The sequence below is a fragment of the Chinchilla lanigera genome, unplaced genomic scaffold (genome assembly GCF_000276665.1).
Source record: "Chinchilla lanigera isolate Chin_1 unplaced genomic scaffold, ChiLan1.0 scaffold00006, whole genome shotgun sequence".
In the NCBI taxonomy this organism is placed as follows: Eukaryota; Metazoa; Chordata; class Mammalia; order Rodentia; family Chinchillidae; genus Chinchilla; species Chinchilla lanigera.
In genome coordinates, this window is record NW_004955407.1 from 36,833,592 (window position 1) to 36,851,242 (window position 17,651).

General features: G+C 46.4%; 1 protein-coding gene across 1 annotated transcript in view; it reads right to left on the reverse strand.

Annotated features, from left to right (window-relative positions):
• Kcnj6 (potassium channel, inwardly rectifying subfamily J, member 6) overlaps positions 1 to 17,651 on the reverse strand; it is a 253,137-nt gene that overhangs the window by 162,768 nt on the left and 72,718 nt on the right. The window contains exon 2 of the mRNA XM_005375756.2: positions 11,979 to 12,030. Within this exon, the coding sequence (XP_005375813.1) occupies positions 11,979 to 12,003 (25 nt within the window). The 5' untranslated portion in view covers positions 12,004 to 12,030. The remainder of the gene's footprint in view (positions 1 to 11,978; positions 12,031 to 17,651) is intronic.

Below are 17,651 nucleotides of genomic sequence, written 5' to 3' on the forward strand. Positions count from 1 at the left end.
CCATCCATCCCCAACTTGTCCCCTCCACTTCTCCCCTAACCTGCAGCGCTGATATCCATTCTCCAAAGCCCAGTGTTTCTGAGGTCTTTGCGGTGGCCTAAGAAGGGATCTGTCTCTTTCCAGATATCAGCTGTAAGACTGAGCTACCCCGGGGCCAAGAGTAATCCCATCCAGAAAGGCACAAGTACACCCTTGTTCTGCAGTGAGCAGTTTTGCGATGTTCTCCCTGTAATGACCTCGGCTTTCTCTTTCTTCCTTTCCTCCTTCTCTCTCTCTCTCTCTCTTCCTCTCTCCCTCTCCCTTCCTTCTTCCCTCCCTCCCTCGTTTCCACTGGGGGTTGAACCCAGGTCCTTAAGCATGCTGAGCACACACTCTGCCATAGTCACCATAGTGCCTGCTGACAAATACTCACTGGTTACTTGGTTAGTTATTCACAATTTGACCTAAAATATCAGACTATGTTTCAAGGTGATGAGAGGAAGAATCATATGAGATAATTCTGAGGAATACATGTCTCAAATTTACTCAGAGAGCGTCTTCCTTTTGTGATGGCCACAGAGTAATATTACAGATAGGACAGAGAGAAGTTTCTCCAGAGCCGTCTTAGTGACGCATGTGAAGGCTTTCTCTTTACTAAGGCCAGGAAGGGAGGCTAAAAAGCCTGCGCAGGTGGAGTGTAGCTTGGATTTGAAAACATCCAGCTCCATTTAGGCCTCTTTGGTGTGTGTGAGCCTTGTTGTGCAGGGCGGAAAGTGACAGCAGAGCTTGTCCCTGTGAAGTGGGGCCTCTGATGCTGTGGAGAAGACAACTCAGAGGAAACTATTTTAGAGCTGGAGCCTAATGTCCGTTAGATTCTCTTCTTTCAAGTACTGAGGATTCAACACAGGGCCTTTGCACTGAGCTCTATCCTCAGCCTTTTCTTTGTTCTTTTCTTTTCTTCACTTTTTTTAAGTTTTGAGACACAGTTCTTGCTAAACTGCTAAACTGCCCAGATGGGGCTTGATCTTGCCATCCTCTTCTGCCTTCCAGATTTGAGATGTGCACCACCACGCCTGGTCCACTGGATTCTTTACTTGGATTTCATTGGACACTTTGAGCTAAGGGTGAGAGTGAGCATCTGAACTGAACACATATCTACTAAGAAAAAATCCCTCACAGCGAGCAGGGAGCGTGTTGGGTTTGGGTTAGGCATTAGGAGTCAGAAGCACGGTTTCTGTTCCTTAATCCTGGGAGCTGCACTGAATGTACTGGGGAGCGGACACCTTGGGCACCCTCACGCATCCGGGTAGCAGCAACAGCACTGGGAAGGAGGCGTCTGCACAGTGAGCCGGAGGAGCTCTGGGGTCAGCAACAAAGCCCAGAGGCGGAGTCCTTGGCTGTGAAGCAGTACCATGTTATTCTCAGAATGAACGTGTGGAAGGTAGCAAGCAGCACATATTCAAATCCCAATAGTAGTGGAAGTGTATTTATGTACTGGGGAGTGAACCCAGGAGCTCCCATGACCGGCAAGCTCTTTACTACCAAGCTACATTCCCCAGCACACTTTTTTTGAGACAAGGTCCCCCTAAAGTTGCCCAGGCTGACCTCCAACTTGCTGCAACCCTCCTGCCTCAGCCTCTTCAGTAGCTGGGATTACAGGCATGCACCACCATGCCCAGATAGTAATAATTATTTAGTAGCAACGTATACAATTGTAGAGCCATTCCGTATCCCTTCAGTATTCCAGATCATCCAATACAGAAAGTAAAATGATGAAATTTGACAACTTGAATATTCTTATAATGGATGTGAGAACAGTAAGAAAAATGTGATGTAGGGAAAATAATAATGTTTTATTTTTGTTTTGAGTGTCTAATATGGGACAGTTGCCACCCTAATTTTATGTGCAATGTATATTAGCTTTCCATAGATGAATACATTTCCACAAGTCTCTGTTAGCTTTCACTGTACTTATTAGCTTTTACCCATACGTACATATTTAACGCAATTATTCATACTTAGCTATAGATACATATATGGATATTAGCTCACATAGACACACCCATTAGCTTTATGGATATTATCAATACCCTGCTGACAGCTTCAGTATTCTGTTATAGAAACACAGAGGTGAGGGGCTGGATGGGTCTCCTGCCGCTGCACTGCCGGAGGTGCTGAGCCAGCAGTGCACAGCCCAAGGGCCACTGGGACAGTGTGCCTCACCCATGAGGACTTTGCCCTCCACGGGGTCAGCGATGCTCTGTTGATTACGCAGAAGCTGTGATGGGTGCCACAGAGCAGCTCTCTGTGTCCACACTTACACACCAGATGCTGCTCCCCAGTACCTTCCAGCCTGAAGTTCAGTGTCTTTAAGAAAGATTAAGCGAAAGCACGGCAGGAAAGCGCACCCAAAATGCAGGCAGTGCTGTCTCCACCACGCCAGTGGGGAGCCTGGGCGCCTCCCTGCCCGCTTCCCCTCCTTGAGGAGTTCCCAGAGCCCAGGCTCTGCTCACCAGGAGGAGGAGCTAGGCTGGGGGTGGGGTGCCGCAGCCCCCACAAGGAGTAAACGTGTGACAGGGCATGGATGAGAATTCCCCGCAGAGCTCCCTCCCCTTCACTGGGGACAGACAAGGCAAATAGAGTAAAAGAGCAGCCCTCAGCCAGGTGTATGGCCAGGTGTTCCAGGGCTGGGTGGTGCCAGGGGGGCCCTCGTATGGCACCTCCTTCCCACTGCTGGGCTCTGGGAAGCCTGCACCTTTAGAAGGCAGTGGTGCTGGCTGAGGCCGGGCCATCTGCTCAGTCCAGTCTCTCGGGCGCTGGCCTGCTAAGTGTGTTTCCCCCCCCCCCCCCGGGGTGGTGGCCATGTGGCTCTTCCTGGGTCTCTGTCCCAGCCGCCTGCACCTCCGGAGTCTCTTTCCTATGGATATTTGTTTGTAGGTCCTCTCTCTGCTCAGAGGAAAGCCTGGCTCCCCAACTCCCTCGCGGTCTAATCTTCAAACCTGTTGTTCCCAGAGGCTGCAGTGGGGGTCCCGAGGGAGGATGGGAGTGGGTGGCAGGTGGCAGAGGGCGGAGCAGGCTCCAGGGCCAGGTGGCAGCCTGTGCGAGGAGGGAGGGAAGCAGAGAGACAGCCCTGGAACACCCCCCAGCAGCGGGGCTGGTGGTGGGTGGGAGGCGCGAGGGTTAGGGGAGACAGTGTGAGACAAGAGTTTCAAATGCGTTTGTTGATGTTTTTCCTTCGGGCTGAAGCAAAGACAAGTGGGGTTGGGAGTATGTCCTCGTCCCTCGTCCCTTGGGGCGCTGGGACCCAGCTTTGGAGCAGTGATGCAGGGTTTGGGTTTGGAAGGGAAGCTAGAGCTGCTGGTGTCACCTGGGCAGCCCCGTTGGCTTGGAAGTAGATCTGCAGAGCTGGAAGGACAGCTGCTACGGAGGGACAGAGGGCGGGCAGGAGGCCAGGCGAGATTTCTGGAGCTGGTGGCCCCAGCAGATGGTGGCAGCCAGGGTCAGGCTGCCGCTGTCTCCTAGTTGCCAAGCTGGGTTGGCAGCACACAGACTCCAGCCTCGAGTAGCAGCTTGGTCTGTGATCTCCTTCCTGAAGGAATGGAAATTGAGCGGGAGCCGAGCCCCAGCTATCCTGAAGGGGACAGGGCGGCACTAGGGTGAAATGCCTCGGGGAGGCTTTGCTGGCGGGGAGGCGGGTCAGGGCTCCCCAGCCGGGGCTGATGAAGAAGTGGAGAGGCTGTGGCTGCCCCGAGGGAGCTGGGCTTTGCGCATCAGTGGCTTTGAAGGGCGAAGTGAGCGAGAACTTTTATTATTGAGGAAGTCATCGGGCTGGTCCTAAAACTGCTGTTTTGGAAAGAATGATACTCATTCCAGCTTCCAGGAGAAAATGACAACTGTTTTGGAACCAGCCTCCTCTCCCACCCACTCTTCCACTCTCCTGAATCTGCCAGTCCCAGAGGCGGTGATGGTATTTCCAATGCTGCTCTTGAATGTTATCACATTGGAAAAATTCCTTAATCTTTGAGTCTCAAATGTGTCATCCATAAAATAGAAATACTAATGACTTGATCATCTTTCTAAAGTCAGATGGGCAGGCAGATGGACTTTCCCAGGGGCTGCCGGGAGTGGCTGGGGTTGACCCTTCTGGAATTCAGCATGGAGTCATTACAGGGTGAGATGCCAGAGCAAGATGCTAATGGAGACCAGGGCCTGGGGAGGGCTGGTGCGCCACTTCCACTGCTGTGGAAGAAGAAAGAGCCGTTTCTGCATGGCCTTCCTTCCTCTCCCTAGTTTCATCTATAGCACTGATTCTCAGCCTCTGAAATTTAGCAGTGTCTGGAGATTTTTGGTTGCCACACCTGGGAGGAGGAGGGTGCTCCTAGAACCTAATGGATCGAGGTCAAGGGCACTGTTAGGCAGAGAACAGTCCGTCATCAGCCCATGGGACTGACAGGAATCATTTCCCAGCTCCCGAACGGCGATGGTACCCAGATGGGGAAACCCCAAGCCCAAGTCTTTCTAGTGCCCAAGAGGTGGGGGCATCGGAGACGTGAGTTTCTCATTATGTAGATATTCAGCAGAAGGAGGTGGGCAGCGTGACATCCAAGTCACACGATGAACGGAAATGAGTTTGAGAACACAGGGATGGTCCATTCGCTTGTGAATACGGACCAGCAATAGGCTCACTTGTTCAGCAATCCTGTATGTTCTACCATGAGGATCCTTCAAATCATTGGTCAGTTCTGCAGGTGTTGAGAGTGGAAACTGCTCTTACGGGGACCTGGCTTTGGGGTGAAGGACTAGCAGCAGGTAGGAAGTGTGAGCTTGGCAGGAGGAAGAGTGAGCAGGCGGGGTGGGAAGCCACCCACAGGCAGACAGCTCAGATATCAGCCTGAATAAAGCTGAGAGTCCATTTCAGCCTGGCATCTCATTCCACACAAAAATGCCCTCAGTCTTGACCAGGAAGCAGTTTATCTTTGAATTTCCAATAAGGAAAATCATGGGTCATAACAGAAAAAAAAAATGATACCTTTCAGAGGAGTAAAGACAGGGAAGAGGCTGCTGTCTCAATTTGCTTTTGATCAAAGAATTCTTTTCTCCCTACAAGTGGGGCTAAAAGGAGATATTGTGTGAGGACCGCATTCCTGTGATTGGGAAGCGTGAATGGGATTCTGCGTCCCCCTGACCTGCTGTCTCCCAGCATGCACTCTGGCTCTCCTGGATCCTGCAGGTAACACAGGAACGAATATACGGGAAAGAGTTAGTTAAGATGCTTGGAGCTACTAGTGGGGACAGTGGTGCCCATCTGGCAAATACGAGCAGATGGGGCATGTGGAGGCGTGTGATCCAGCTCCAGATCATGGGAGGATGAGAACCAGACTGCACCCTGGGCTCCAGGACCTAGCTCCAGAGGCACACGGCAGAACTTCTTGGAAGGGAAGGGCTGCAGGTAGCTGTGCTGACAAATCCAAACCGGATTCACAGAAGCCCTGTGGCTCACCTGCATGAATTCACCTGCTCTTATGCTTACCTTGTGGCTTGTCTGCACCTGTTCACCTGCACTCACACTTGCCCTAGGGCTCACCTGTATCAGGTCATGTGCAGGACGGGCTCAAATACCACAGCTGCACCCTAGCCGTGAAGGATAGGGATTGAGGAACTTTCCCAAGAGAAAACCACAGTGACATATGCCCACAGTGGGAGGAAAGGCAAAGGAGAAGAGGGACAGGTGGGCAAGTGTTATGGTTTATACTCAGGTGCCTCCCCTCACAGCCTCATGCTCTCATAGGTGAGGCTCCGGGGAGGTGTCTGGATCACTGGGTGTGATACTTCAGAGTGGATTAGTACACTGATGATTTCATAGCGAACTTAGATATTGGAAGGTGGTGTCTGATCGGAGCCACCATGATGCCCTGCTTTGGAGCCAGCAGACCATGGGTTGAAACTTCTGCAAACCGTGAGCCAAAAGAAACCTTCTGTCCCTTAATCTGTGGCTGTCAGGTATTGTGTCTCTGCAATGAAGAAAGTAACCAAGACAGCAAGGTAGAAGGCACACTGCCTAAGAGCTGAGGTTGATGGGTCCCTGGGACCACAAGGGGTCCTGAAACCTCTCCCAAAGGGACACTCACCCTTGGCAGGCAGACACAGCAGCGCAGCTCCAGGCTGCTATCATCTCAGAGCTCATGTGGACACTGATCGTAAGGAACTGCGCAGAAGTGATGATTCAAAGTGTGTAGTGACAGGACCTGAGCAGTCGAGAGTAATGAGCTTGACTTTAGATCATGACATCTGAGGGCTGGGGATATAGCTCAGTGGTATAAGCACCTGCCTGGCAAGTGCAAGGTCCTGAGTTCAATTCTTAATACCAAAAAAAAAAAAAAAAAAAGATCATGACATGTGAGATGATGCTACAACTCCCTGTGTGTGGGGGGGATGGTGGGGGCAGAGTTCAGTATTTAAAACTGCACTGCAAGGAAGAAAGCACCATCTGGTGTCCTGTGGAGGCTTGTCTGCACATACTGAGCCACAGGGGCATTTTGTTATTTCAGCAACCCGTTGCCTCATGCAGCCTGCAGACTCACAGCTGCCCCCTTGTACTTGAATGTGGATGCTTTCCCTAAAGGCGGGCTCACTGTGTGTCCCAGGTGACTCCAAGCAACTGAAGCTTATACTGACCGCTGCACAAATCCGAAACTGAGTACATTCACATCTGAGCTCCTTATACTGGCTCCTCGGACATTCTTCTGCCTGCATTTCCAGCCCTGGATGGCCAGCCTGTCTTCTAGGTTCAAAGCATGGGCCACTCCACTTCTAAGTCTTTTCTTTTCCTCTGCCACCTTCTACCGTCATCACTTCTTCAGTGCATTTCAGGTCTATCCTTGTGCAGCCCATGGACTCTCTTAGCTTGTTGGTTGTACCATTTCCTGGCTGCTTCTCTCCACATCTGCCCAGTAAAAATGCTGGTCCATTACAAAACTCCAGCTGCACACAGTCCCTTTATGCTCCGACCCTTCCTGTCTGCCCAGTCACCTGTAGCCGGTTCTTTGCTCTTCCCACGAGCAGCCACATTCTCCCACCTCCCCCTCCCCGACTCCACACCCAGTGTCCTGGGTCCTGGCCCTCACCCCGACGGCTGCCTGTGGCACCTGCTTGTCTCTTGGTAATGTTTGGGTCCACGAATAAGCTGGGGTCTGAGAAAGGAAGGTCTTGTAGGTAAGCACCTGCCAGCTGCAGGAAGAAGTCAGGTGGCCTGTGTAGGGGTGTCCCTGGGTTTCCGTCACCTGCCCCTTTTACCCCAAGTCTGCCCCCATGCATGAAGGAGCCCCATCTTTGCAAAGCCTTAACACTATGCCAGAGTTAGAGCAGCAGCTCCATAAGAGAGGGAATAAATGATTAAAAACCACTTTGCTGTAATAGAGCTAATTTGATGTGTGGTGATTGTAATTAACTCCCTTTCCTCATCTCATTTGACCCAAGAAAAGTTCAGATCTGTGCTAAATTTGAGCTGTTTCTTTAATTATTGGAGGAATTCCCTCTACTTTATTTATTTTTTATTTTTTTATTTTTTTGGTTTTTCTCCGGTACCGGGAACCGAACTCACGACCTTGCGCATGCTAGGCAGGCGCTTTTTGCCCCTGAGCTAAATCCCCAGCCCCCCCCCCCTCTACTTTAAAGCAGGAAGTCAGGGTTGTGGAACACCTCGCAGAGCAGCTCAATGGCCGTGGGCAGTGAGGAGCCACGGTCTCCTCTCAAGGGCCGGGTAAGAATTCACTGCTCAGAGCTGCCTGGAATAAGGCTGCCACTACGTTGTTTATCAGACATGACGCTGAATAGCTGGGCTTTTTCCCGGGTGCCCCCTTACGGCTGTGACATCCAAGTGGCCCGGCAGGAGGGGGTGGCCTGGGCGGAATGACTCACGAGTGCGGCCCAGGCATGCTGTGGCAGGAAAAGTGAAAGACTGGGACACACGTGCCCAGGGGAGCCTGGCAGGGTGGAGGCAGAGAGCAGCAGGAAGTCAGCTCCTCCTGCCCGCAGAGCTCAGAGGGACCCCCAAGAAACTGGGGTGTCCCTCCACTAATGCAGTAACCTGCTGCCGACATGCAACAGATTCAGGGAAGGTGATGGAGGTGTAGGCCAGGGGAAGGGGCCCTGCAGCCTGGCTAGGGACTGGTGCCAACTTCCCTCCCAATCCCTGCATGTGGCTCAGTCCCCTGCACAGCACTGGACAGCTGACTGTAATCCAGACTATGGAGAAACCAGGGGGCGCTATTTATGTGTTTCCAGGAGCACTTGTGGTACAACAGCAGGTAGAGGCCATGAAGTGAAGTAGGTAAGAAATTTAATAGCCTGGCATGATGGTGCACAGCTGTAATCCCAGCACTCTGGGAGGCTGAGGCAGAAAGATCACAGGTTTGAGCCTAACCAGGACAACTTAGTCACTTGGCAAGATTTTGTCTCAAAATTAAAAATTTAAAAAGGGCTCAGTTCAATCCCTAGTACTACAAACAAATAAACAAACAAAAAAGTAAGAACAGTCTGCAAAGGTACTGACCATGATTTCAGAGCCCCTCGGTTACTTGCATGTCTTGGGACACCTCTGATGGGTCATTATCTGGCTTTGATCCAGGGCTCAGGACAGGGCCGCCTGCCCCTGATGATGGCAGAGTCAGGTCCCTGCATGCCTGCGTATAGGCAGAGTCAGCAGCCTCCCTGGGGCTCAGGTTTTCCGTGGAGTTGCAGCGGGCGGGTGGGGTGGAAAAGTGTGGGACAACCAAGAGCAAGCTCAGAGTGATAACTCCAGTGTGAGTTTTCTGGTGCCTCCTTTAAATAGAGCTTCTGGCAGTCTAAATGGAAATTATCCACCTCAAAGATGCAAACTGTTTAAACTTTCAAAGGGCAGTATCAAAGCAAGGTCTGAGGTCCGCACTGGTTAATGGCTCCTGTAGTTGCTAATTTTCAGGTCTTGTGGCATCTCTTTCTATAACTAGCTCTGCTTACCTCTGCTTTTGTGCATCCCTGCCTTGTCGTTACTTGTGATTCTGTATCTCTCTTTAATAGATCATTTTTGTGTGTGTGTGTGTGTGTATATATTTTTTTCTTCTTCTGCTCTCTTCCTCCATGTCTTCCTTCTTTCTATTTTCCCCTCTTTATCATGCCACTCTTCATTTTAATAATGGGAATAAAATATTTTAAAGTATTACTTTTATAAAGAAAGTTGCTTTTAATTAGACATTTAAAAATCTGTTATTATTTTTATGTCTCTTGGTTGCCCTTTAGAAAAATGACTGCAGTTGATTTTTTTTTTTTTTTTTGAGGTAGTTGTTTAATGGCACGGGACAAGAATACTTTTCATCCTTGCTCTAGAAAATGAAGATGTAGTATATAGCAGTCGGTAGCATTTAGCCACGTATGGCGGCAGTAGAAGAATCACTACCAGTTCTGGTTAAGCACAGAGCTATTCTGGTAACCAGATGGTTTTTCTTTGGCAGTTTATCAAGCGAAGTATTTACTGGCTCTGAAAACCTATTCAGAGCACTCTGTCCTGGGTATTTGTGGTTCTTTTTATGTCCTTTTCCTCTGGTGGCTGTGGATTTGATGTTCTCATCAGTTTTATGGTGTGGTAATTTTATATTCAGTCTTTGTTCAGTTTGCTCATCGAGGCTCCTGACTTACGTACTTATTTCCTTATAGATTTTTTCTGTAGATGAGATACTGACTATATAATTCCAGGTGTCATTACTTATGAATTAAAATTTAACAACACGTGCTGTTGGTCAAAATTTAACAACAATTAGTGCTGACCACAAGGTTAGTGTTTCATGGTTCTAGCAGAGCTAAGATACTTCATAATGTCCTGCATCTTCATGAGAATCAGTGAACTGGTATTTTGGGTATGAACCTCAGGTGTGCTCCTAAATTTTATATTTCCTTACACACTGAACACATCTATGCAATCTTCTCCTTAAAATCGAAGCACTTTAGAAGAAAGTTTTGTACCATTTCACCTACTGAAGGATTTGCAATTAAATTTTGACCAAGTTCTCCTATGACAACGTATTCAGAGACCAAAGTTATTAGAATGATTACAAAGACAAACCTGAATCTAAACCAACAAAGCGGTAGTGGAGTGAGGAGTTCTTATTAAAGCGCATCTGGAGTCCAAACTTCAATACAGATCAAAAAATTAAAGTGCCTTTATGAGAAATATTGACCAGTAGAGTGCCTGTAATATCTTACAATTCAGTTAGGTGAGTTCAAAAATAATTTTCACTGCAGTAGAATATTAACTGCTAACAGAAGCCATGTAACTTTTTAATATCACAACCCCTGTGCAGCACTATCTGGTTTAATCCACCCATACATTCAAGACTACATTCACAGACAATGATACAGCCTCTAAGCCATTGATATTTTTCACATTCACAGAATATGTGGGTCATTTGTATTGGCCATTCAGATTCACAGAACGTAATGAAATCCATTCACTTGCTGTGGATTGTGAGTGAGTTGGTGCTGTCCTTGGGTCTGCTCCATATTTTGACAATACAGCCTCCTAAGATTTGTGGTGGTCCTGGGAACCTTACTATTTCATGCCATGTCTGATAAGTGTACATCATATATGATGTTGAGTTGTTTTTTGTACTTACAAAGAACCAGTTTTGGATGGGGTCACATGGGTCCTAGTTTGGAGTTCTTCAAGTGGTAAATCCTTTTGACATTTCTTAGTCTGTAAGACTAGAGGTAGAAAAGTGTGTGTGTGTGTGTGTGTGTGTGTGTGTGTGTGTGTGTGTGAGAGAGAGAGAGAGAGAGAGAGAGAAAGAGAGAGAGAGAGAGAGAGAGAGAGCAAGAGATGATAGAGAAGTAAAGGCATAAGACAGGAGTCTCAGTACCCAGTGTGAAGTGTTTTTCAGTACCCAGTGTGGGGTGTGCCTTGCCTTTACCCTCTGAGCCATTGTTTTTGTGATGAAACTAGCATGTAGTCAGGACTTATGTGAATTTAGACAGAGGTTTGGGATCAGGAGTTAGAGGAATGCCATGTAAAAAAATTTTAACATTGCCTTACCTAAGGGAGAGGCAGGTATTGGGGACAAGGATTCATGAACTGTGTCACATAGAAACACTTGTATTTAATAGCCTTATGATCAGAGGAATAACAGGAGAAAGCAGGTGCACCATTAAACGTGGGCAAGATTAATGGTTAATTCTGAGAGCCGGGTTGAGTAAAGGTGCTCATAGCCCTAAGGATGCTGCTGAAAGGTTCGCAAGTCCCTCATAACAGTCCATGTGAAATCTATCACCAGGAGCGATGCGCATTCTCAAGGGAAATGATCTGGATTGTTAGCTTTTCCATATCTGTGCAGTCTCTAATATTTAAACTTCAACAGAGGAAATTGCATTTCTCATTTGCTGGATGATTTATTATAATTAATTCCCCTTTCTTCTTAAAATGCTTTGTGTAGCCTGTCTAGTTAGCTTAAGAGCTTAGGGCATTATAACACTGATATATTCAAAACCTAAATCATTACAAGCTACTCATACCTCAAGCGCCCCATTTTTTAATAATTGTGTCTGAAATTTCTGAACGACATCTGGAAGATTTAACAATCCTTCACCATTCTTTTCTCTCTTTGGGTTATGCAGTGCACGAAATAACATACATAAAACTTCAGTGACTTGGACTAAACTTCCTAGAAATCAGGTGGAAATTACTGTGGTGTGTGAGCCTCCATATAGTGCTGCAGATACAACCTATTTCATTCTTTGGCTCTGAATTTGGGTAACAACTTCAGCACAGATATTTGCCTTCAAGCCAGGCAAATTTTTAACAATATATAAGCAACATCAACACAGTGCAATCTGCTATGTCAAACAGGTGTCAATCACAGCAAGAGTGAAAGATCAAGGACAAACCAAGCAATTGCATAGGGATGTCAATTTCATATCATTTTGTATTTTTCTATTGAAAACCAAATGTAAGTAATAAATGCCTCCATACTCACTCATAGATTCTGTCAACTTGGCCATTGTTGTTGATTCTTCTTTGTGCTTTTCCTAGAGGTGAGAAGAAAAGACATTTTTATGTAAAATATGTCTTAGACATGATTTAGTAGAATGGGTTGATGATTGCTATGTCTCTTCTTTTTCATAGGTCAGAATTTGGTCACCAATGGTTACATGAGTAAAAATATTCACATTAAAGCTAAATTCTCAGGCAGCCACTGGAAGGAGATTTTTAGGGCATCAAAAAGTGTCCCATTGCTTTTGGCAGTGAGTTCCCGTTACACTGATCTTGGATATATATAATTGGTGACGCACGACTGGTTTCCAAAACCTCTTTGACACTGGATTTTTGACATTCATATGCCAAATTTTTGCTTTCTATTTCTCCTAGAGACACTTTTTGGGGGTATTTTTGGAGCCGATATTTTTGTAGTCTTTTTGGTTTCCAGTAAACTACATAGATTTCCTACAGCTTCCTTTGTCTTACTTTTTTTGGTCCTTTTGGAGTTCTTTGAAGGTCATCACTTTTGATGGGATTATAACCTTGTCTATTTTGGGCTGAACCATCTTATTTCAACCAGGTCATAGGTTATAACCTGCTGAGTTTGAAAGCCAGGTTGATACAGAATCGAATCTGTCCTAACAAAAACGTGACTTTGAAGCTTTAATGAAAAGCTCTGTTTAATTTCTTCGAAGTCCTCTGAGTTTCCTTAATTTCTCTGGGTTCCTAACACGAATAGTGAGGGAAACATTGACTGCTACTGTTTTACTTCTTTTGCAACCTTTTTCCTGTTTGTGAAATAAATACAGGCTCATTATTTAAAAACTTCATTTGGCATTACACATACACCACACTAAAATGCCTTTCCATAAGTAAAAGGCAGCACTTTTTTAGATACAGGGAATTCTAATTAAATCGGCATAGTCAAGACTAAAAATATAGACATTGCTTCTTGTCTTCAACCACTCCCTTTAACAGGCTCATAAACTTTACTTTTGAATTCTTTAGGTCAGACTGAGTTATCATTCAGGATAGTATTTAAACAGCTATTTAAAAACACAAGACTGAAACTACTGTTGTATGTGTGATTGGTAGTGGTGCTTCCTGTCAGCTCATTGGAAGGACTAAAAGTGGGGAAGGTACAACATGAGCACAAATTTGTATGTGACCATAATACTTAATTAAAAACAAATCAGATTGATTTAAAACAAAACAGAGCAACAAAACAAAACAATGCTTCAGCATGAGGCCAATGGGAATGATCGTGGACTCGAGGCCACCCTGGGCAATTTAGTAAGGCCTTGCCTCAAAACAAAAAATAAAAAGGGTTGGGGATGTAGCTCAGTGGTAGAGTACTTGCCTAGCATGCAGAAGCCCCTGGGTTCAATTCCTTATATTGCAAAACAAACACCAAAATAAAACAAAACAAAATCTCAGAAAATATTGAAAAACATACACACACTGTTCTCTTACAATGCCATCCCCAGAGGAAATGACTGTTCCATTTTTTGTGTGAATAGTTTTCTCAGCCCAGTTCTATATATGTGACTACTTATGGATACAGAAATATAATCCTTTTTGATAGATAGAAATGTCTATGAATACTTGAGGCTGTGAGCCAGTCACTTTTACATTTAGTACCACATATATACCTTTCTGTGCCAGGAAAGGTAGAACAATGATCACTTTTGCCTGCACAGCAATCATTATGGTTGTATCATACTTTCCTTAACCAGAACATTCCCATTTAATTTATTTATAGTACTGTGTTCCTTCCCCACTTACTTCATTTACATTGTTTGCTCTCTTATAAAACATTATAATGAACATCCTTTAACTCACATATTTGTGCCCTTCCTTGTCCTGTTAGATACTGAAGATAAATCCTAAGGTTAGTTATGACGTGGTCAAAAGTATGAATATTGAAATTTTTGACACATATTACTCCATTATCCTACACAAAGATATATGATAGTATATGTTATGGTTTGGATCAAAAATATCCCCTAAAAGTCTCATGTGTTCAGAGGTGGAGATTTTCGAAGATGATTGGATCATGGGGGCACTAAACTCACCAGTAGATATAAATTCATAGCTGAATGTACTGTTATAGAGGGTGGGGCCTGGATGAAGGATTTGGGTCAAGGGGACCTGACCTGCAAGGGTGTATTCTTGTCCCCTGTCCCTTCCCCTTTTCTGTCTCTGCTTCCTGGCTGCCGTGAGGTAAGCAGCTTTGTCTGCCACGCCCTTCTGCCATGATGATCCTGCCTTGGAGCTAACCATGGACTAAACTTCTGAAACTGTGAACCTAAATGAGCCCACTTTCTTTTAAATTGCGTCTTTCAGGTACTTTGTCAGAAGTGGAAAAGTGACTGATAAAGTCTATGAAACTGTTCTTTTCCTTAGATTCTTGCCAATTTACCTATGGCAATCACTCCCCTTACCCCAACAGCACTGTTTGAGAAGTTGCTAAGTATAGGTTGGTACCTTGCTATTTATATTATTTTTTTGTTTTTCTGATCTTTTGCTTATGAACAAGCACAGTGTTCTTTACACATGATCCTTATATTTGTTTTTTTTTGTTGTTTGTTTTTGTTTTTCTCCGGTACCAGGAACCGAACTCACGACCTTGCGCTTGCCAGGCAAGCGCTTTTGCCGCTGAGCTAAATCCCCAGCCCCCATGATCCTTATATTTTAACTGTTAGTTTCATGTTGCCTGGTTCAGCTTCTCTGAGGTAAACAGTTAACTAATTAATTAATTATTAATACTGGGGATTGAACCCAAGGCCTTTGCCCTGAGCAAGATTCCTAGCCTTTTTAAAATTTTTTATTTTGAGACAGGGTCTTGCTAAGTCACTATGTTGCCCAGGCTGAGCTTGAACTTACCATCCTCTTGCCTCAGCCTCTTAGAGTTTGCATTCTTAGAAGCTCAAGGTGGCATTTATTTTCCCTGCGGCCCCAGTGAATTGCCAAGCACGTCTAGCACCTGAGTTGATGTGTCATGGGTGTCGTGGCACAGTTAGCAAAATCGTTTTTCATCCTCCAAGTGGCGCTCCTCCCACCGCTCTGACTGCACGGCAGCAAGTCTTCTTGATTTTCTCAAGCTTGTATTCACACAGGTGAAATCAAGACACTGCCTGTGATTTAAACCGGTAACTGCCCTTGAGGAGAGAAGGAGCAAAGGAACTGCCATCCACCAAGCTGCCTGCCGTGACATTTAGCTATGATATTTATTTAGCCTAACATGGTTTATACTGAGATGCTGAGAAACACAGTGGCCTGCTGTCCTGTAGCAGAGACAAATAAGGTGGCAAAGAGGAACTGTCACAGCAGCACTGGCACACATGAACCTGCACACAGCTACTTGAAAGGCAGTGGGCCCCAGTGGGTGGTGCAATTCAGGCTTAAGAGCAAGAACTTATCCTTCAACTGTAAAAGCCTGGTCTGTCTGGTTTGCTCCATTATTGACTCTCAGCTGCACCTTTTAGCGAGCTCTGCTGTTCTGGTCCCGGGACCAGTGTCCCGTTCCTGGTTCTAGCCTGTGACTTACTCCTCCATCTTCCCTGGCCCTGTGTTCTTTCTGTCCTCATTTGGGCCACTGACTTCCACGGCTTGGTCCTCTTCTGATGGTCCCGGTGGTGAGGCCCCTTTCCAATACCACAGATACTCAGACTCCAAGCATTCCGTCCTCAAAAAGCCCCCTCTTATCAACTGACCCCAGGACCCCGAGACATTTTGGTCTCAGTCTTGCTGGTGGGTGATGCTTGCGGCCATTTTCATCCCAATGTGCTGGGAAGCTTAGTCGTAGCAATGTGAAAAATTGCTGGCGTCAGCATTTTACTCCTCCCTGGAGTTAAATGGAAGCTTCCGGCATTGAGGGGTGGGGGGAGGGCCCCTTGAAAATCCTAAATTTAGCTCTCTCACTGACTCATCCATATCATAACTTACGGTGGAGATCACGGCATATGTTTTTGGGTAAGTAGTTGAGTCATTCTATTGCATGTCTTTAAATGCCTTCTGTCCGTCCCTCATTATCAGAAAGGGGCTCTTTGCAGCTGGGTGGTGTGCACACCCACCTGGGGAGGCATTTCCATTCCATTCCTGGTTGTGAACAAATCTGCTTCTGTATTCTGATGCTAAGAGTTTCCTTCACAGTACATTTCTTGGGTGTTGGGTTTACACTACTGGGAAGAGATTTAGAACTAGAGCGTGGTGAAATGGAAGAGATTCTGTTAGCCACGGTCACGTCCAATCCTCAGTGAGGCTTCCCAGGGAACGCAAGCCCAGGGCAGAGTGTGGTTCTCCCAGAAGGGGTTTGCCTCGAGCCCTCTTGCCTTCTAATGCTGAGCCTGAGCTGCTGGTCTAGGTAGCATCATCTCCTTCCTCTGCCCGCACCTGCCTCAGGCCTTACCTCCTACATGGAAGCTTTGTCTTGAAGTCACCCCCAGGATCTATTTCGAACACTTAGGCACCCTCTGCTTCAAATCCTTTTTCCTGGCCACAGACCAAGCAAGTGTCATCTTTAGCCACAGCTTGTCATCCCAACAGTTCTGCCTTCTCCATTCACACCTTAGCCCAGGTCCCTGCCATCAGTCCAGGCCCTTTTTGTACCTTTCTGCCTCCCAAGTGTGATTCTCCTGCCCCGATGCTGCAAACTCCCCTTCCTCCTGTCCCCTCCAAACTCATCCCTCAGACCTCCACTGCACACCTGCCAGTCTCCAGTTTACCCCTCTTTCTGACCACCTACCCTCAGTTTTACTTTTAAATACCATGTTCCTTCCCGGAACATACCCCATGTCCCAGGGCAAGATGTGTAACTCAGGCAAGAGACTTGTGAACTTCTGGAAAATCCAAGCGCTGCCACTGAAGAGCCTTGTCTGACCTTGGAGCTGATACCCCTTGTACTGGACACCTTGGCCACCAAAAACCCATAAGCTAAGACATAGGGCTTTCTGTTTTGGGCCCAGCTTCTTGGTCCATCCAAAGAAGTTTGGGGGACGCTATTGCATGGTAGGTGACCACAGGTAACAATGTGCCATGCATCTCAAAAAACCCGAAGAAAGGAGCATGAGTGTTTAGCCTTGGAGAAGCGATGACTGCTTGGGGGCACACAAAGGCTTAACCTCACTGAACCACCACACGACATGTACATTATCAAGCACCACACAAGATCCTGCAAATGTGACTGATTTTTATATTTTTACCTATCAGTTACATTAAAAAATAGAATAAGTAAAAAGCTATTCACATGCACATACAAAAAAAAAAAAAAAAAAGATTGCTGGGACCCAGCCCTGGTCACCCGCCACCCCAGGGCCAGCTACATGGACAGGGTGTCTGAGAAGGTGTGTATCAGAGACGGTGCGGCCAATGTGATTTTTAAGGTGGAAAAAGACCCCAGGCATATGTGCTTCAACAGCTTTCATAAGACCTGTGCTTCCTTGGGGAGCCAAGGGTTTTGAATTGGAGGTAAACGTGTCATATTCTCCTTTTAAAAAGCAAAGAACACCAGGAAGCTGGGGACCTTACTGTCCAGAGAAAGAGTTTACTATTGCTTGAAAATATATCATTCTTATTGCCTATGTTGGTGCCCTGCTTGGATATTATTATTTAGAGAGAGAGACAGAGACAGAGAGAGAGAGAGAGAGAGAGAGAGAGAGAGAGAGAGAGA